The sequence below is a fragment of the Triticum dicoccoides genome, chromosome 1B (assembly GCF_002162155.2).
Source record: "Triticum dicoccoides isolate Atlit2015 ecotype Zavitan chromosome 1B, WEW_v2.0, whole genome shotgun sequence".
Lineage (NCBI taxonomy): Eukaryota > Viridiplantae > Streptophyta > Magnoliopsida > Poales > Poaceae > Triticum > Triticum dicoccoides.
In genome coordinates this window covers 202,738,724-202,742,916 of record NC_041381.1, presented here as the reverse complement: position 1 = coordinate 202,742,916, position 4,193 = coordinate 202,738,724, and the positions used below count along the sequence as shown (strand labels likewise).

The following is a 4,193-nucleotide window of genomic DNA, read 5'->3' as shown; positions in this document are numbered from 1 at the left end:
ACCAACCACATTCCTCCCTTATCTCATCAAAACTGCCAAAGGAATATATTTTGAGTGAAACATAACATATTTTTAGTGATATACATATTTCAAAACTAGACTCTTTTCCATCAAATCGGTGAATATGTATTAATCTACTTTGAACGTGTGGCAATGCATTGGCACCTTGCTAGTTATTACTACTATATAATTTTTTGGACAACAGACAAACATGGAGTACATATACGAAGAGGAGATGTGCATTCACGCGGTCGGTCTCTCGTTTTCTCGCACATATGAGAGTTACATAAAGGCACCGTAAACAAATAAACCCTAAAACCCTAGGTGCACGATTGCTGCATGCACGGGTACAGGGTACGTGGTGGAGCGCACCTTTGTAGGAATAGTCAACTCACGTGATAATTTTATCCATAGGAGTTGATGGTCGGGACCACAAGTGAACGACCTAGAGGCGATGGCTCGCCAGTCGCCACTGACCGAGTAGCCATGTTTAAAATACCATTTTTTGGCGGGGTAAGAGTTCCGATTTTCAATGGCGCATTATACTAGATTTCAGAATGATTGGTATGGAGCGAAAATGGAATTCACAACTACTACCTTTGTCCTGGTTTACTAGTCCCCATCGCATTTTGGGCAAAGTTTGTCCATGAATTTTACTTGTAAAATGTGAATGGAAAAAATTGAGATTTTGTTATACCCAAACAAAAAAGGACTGGAGGGAGTGATTTGTCTGACACGGATGCGACCTCTCATAGCGCAGGAATTGAACCAGTGCGCCGGCCAAGATGGCCCCACTCGATGTAGGCTAGGCTGAACACACCTCCTCGCCGCATGCAACCGGCTTCAGATTTCCCTGCCTGCCTCCAGTGAATCCGTGTGTGTGCCGGAAACACGTCCTTCCGCGAGCCGGCCTGCATTTTAGAACACAGCGCCGGTTGGCTCCTCTTGTCCGCCCACTATTTAAAGGAGGCCAGACGCGTGGCAAGTACCGCACCACACCGCCGCTCCCCATATCCTCCTTGCACCATTTTCTCCACACTCTCCATAGCATCCGGTGAGCAGGAAGATGATTTCTCTGGCATAAAAGCTGACTGGGTGCCCCAACGAGCCAGGCAACTCGCTGCCCCACCTCCCTCCCCGCCCCAGGCCGTCAGTACCATGGGCGAGGCTGCAGGCGGGCAAGCGGAGGAGAAAGCCGCCACTCCAAACTGGCCCCTGGTGCATCATCTCGACGCTCCAAGCCTGCTCGCAGAGGAGTGGCCAGTTGCTGCACACCGGCACATGGGGACCACGGCGTCCAGTGCATCTGGTTGGCCGCGCCATCCGATGCAAACGTTGGTGGAACTGCGGCATGCTGGTGGAGGACCATGGGAGCCGCCGCCGCCGCTCCGAACCCACGAATGCTACGACCACCACGTCGCCCGCAGACACCTGATGTGTTGCCCGGTTTGGCTCAAAACATCATGGACCCCAGCCACGGTTTGCATTAGAAATTATACCTGCTTCCAAAAGTTATTAGCGTTTAGTCAAAAAATGTCCAAAATATAATTAATTATGTATTGTCTTGACTTGTTGTGCTTGCAGTGGTAGTAGGAACTAGAGATTTTTATTTATTTATAACTCTCCTCACATTCTTTTTGTCTTTGAAGCGAATCATGGTTGTGGACATTATCTATGAATGTGCAGATATCTATGAACATGAGTTTGATGTGGAAGTTGAACTTGGAATGTTGGGCTTGCGTGTGAACTATACCATGTCCAATGCTTCGTCTGTTATTATTTGGAAAGTAATTGCTATTATTACATGACCCGAATTTTTTTATTTTGTGCCACATCAGTAGATGCACGGACATCACAATAGGCATGCTGCTGGATAAACATTTGAACCTAGCTATTATGAAGGAAAATTTGTATTGACAACAATTTTAGATAGCAGGAGACGCCTAGCCTGCTCTGCCTCTGCTAGTTTCTTTCTGGCTTCTTCCATCTCTTCTTTGGCTTGGGTGAAGAGAGCATCTAATTGCTATTTTCGCTTCTTCAGGAACTCAGCTACATTCTCAAGGGCTGATGCAGGCTTTCTTTTAGCCTTTACTAGAGCCACGAGGACACGAAGAGTTGACGACTCCACCTGGCTTGTGTGTAATCCAACATCATCTGGGAAATTGCACCTTGCGTCTAATCTAGCATCAGTAGGGAACGGGCACCTTGTGTGTAATCCAACCTCATTTTGGAAACATGATCTCGAGGTTGACCATACTTCCCTCCTCGCAGGAACTGCATCCTGACATGAAGTTACTTCTTTCTTAGATCAGTAGTCAGAGCAACCCAGATTCATTCAGTAGAAGCCAGATGAACAGGACTCGGAGAAGTGAATTCAAAAGAAGAAATATAAAAACAGACTCCAAGGTGAGAACACCCACTTCCTACATCAAGCTAAAAACGAAAGAATTAGAACGATTAAGATTCTTCTTATTACACATCAAAGAACACAGGGCTAAAAGAAACATGAACTACAACATATACACATCGAAGAACACGAAGCTAAACGAAAGTAATTGAAAGGGTGTTACTTAGAAAAGCTGGTTTTACAGGTTCGGTGCATCTCCTCTTTAACTTGCCACGTTCCTTGAAGATGTCCCCAATACCCCGTGTTTGGTATTCATTGCTCCTCCGCATGTTCGCACTCGTAGTTTTCAATTCTCAACATGGCAAGAAAAATATAGTAATACTCACGCATCTTGTGGGCAACATTAAATCACTCATCTGTCATGTTAGAGCATCTCCAACAGAAGCGCGCGGCGCGTTAAAAAGCGTTTACAGCACCGAAATAGCCAGTTTTTGTGGGCCGCGGAGTGCTGGCTCCAGCGGCCGCTGCAAAAAATTGGGCGTGCACCGCTCCAACAGATGCGCTATATTTTTTTCTCCTTTCTACTCTAACTCGATACACATTCGACTTCGAGTCGATACTAGCATAGATAGATACATAGATAGTTCTCAACATAGATATAGCGTAGATAGATAAAAAAATAGATGGTCCAACTACTCCTCGTCATCCGACTCTGGCTCGGTGATGTCCTCCTCTGATGTCTCAATGTAGGAGTCAAGATACCAATCGTCGTCGGAGTCCCAGGGCGATGCTGCTCCAAGCTTGATGTTGAATTGAGTGGCCGCCTTCCACGTATGCCTGTCCTCGCGTTATGCAGCTCGCTCCGCCCTCCTCTTCTCCCTTTCCGCCCTCCTTTGCATGTAGAACTCATGCTTGTTGATGATGTCATGCGGGAAGCATTGCCGCCACAATGCCATGGCTTCCTCGTCCATCTCGGTAATGCGGAGGCGGTGCTCCCACCTTCGGTTGTCGCGATGATCCTCGTCGGTGATAAGCTGCGGCGGAGGCACAAGCTCCTGTGCCCGCTCCCGCGTTGGTACGTTGGGGAAGTTTATGTCCCTATGAGACCACTGGATGCGCCACGCCGCTGCATCGTACGCGCGGGCGGCCTCATGGGCGGTGTCGAAAGTGCCGAGGCCGAGGCACATCTCGCGGAACTGGGTCTCGGCGGAGAAGCCGTCGGAGGGGCGCGCGTGGACGCCGCGGTAGCCCCATGTTTCCTGGCGGCACGGCGGCATGGTGGCGCTGCGGCAGCAAGGAGAGAAAGAGCGGGGAGAGAGCGGTGGCGAGGCATAGAGCGGTGGGAGGGCGTTGGATTTTATAAAGCATGTCGGACGCCCCACGCCAAAACTAGCGCCCTCCCGGCCGCTTTTTCCCGCGCGCGTGCGACCCTTTCCCGACGTCCCTGCTATGTCTACTCTCTTCTCTACTCTTATATTATATATATATGTATTATATTTATTTTATATTATCACTACTTTTTTCTTATAAAAAACATAGTTGATGATGATGGTGTGCCTGCCATCTTGCAATATAGGTCGTCTGATTTATATCTGGTGGATAGGAAGGAAACTATGGCAATTTTGCAAAAAGATACCCGCACCTCTCTCCACGTTTGCAGATAAGGCCTTCCCTCGTTCATCCTTTTCTCCCACAAGATAAACTGCTCATACAAATGCATCTTGATGTTCCGTGCAACGCATGGGTATCTTCCTAGTTCTAAAAAACTTTCCATCATTTGCCCAAGTACTGGTTGTAGATGAAAGAACCTACCCAAGCACAACGTAATACAGGAGCGACGCACAAT

At 47.9% G+C, this 4,193-nt stretch overlaps 1 protein-coding gene across 1 annotated transcript; it reads right to left on the bottom strand.

Annotated features, from left to right (window-relative positions):
• Positions 1 to 3,195: 3,195 nt before the first annotated feature.
• On the bottom strand, positions 3,196 to 3,624 carry LOC119314564 (ethylene-responsive transcription factor ERF110-like). Its single transcript, XM_037589269.1, has one exon. The coding sequence runs from the start codon at positions 3,622 to 3,624 to the stop codon at positions 3,196 to 3,198; it is 429 nt and encodes a 142-aa protein (XP_037445166.1).
• Positions 3,625 to 4,193: the final 569 nt, after the last annotated feature.

Excerpts from the sequence above, each read along its gene's own strand:
- LOC119314564 (XM_037589269.1), bottom strand. The coding sequence starts at position 3,624 with ATGCCGCCGTGCCGCCAGGAAACATGGGGCTACCGCGGCGTCCACGCG.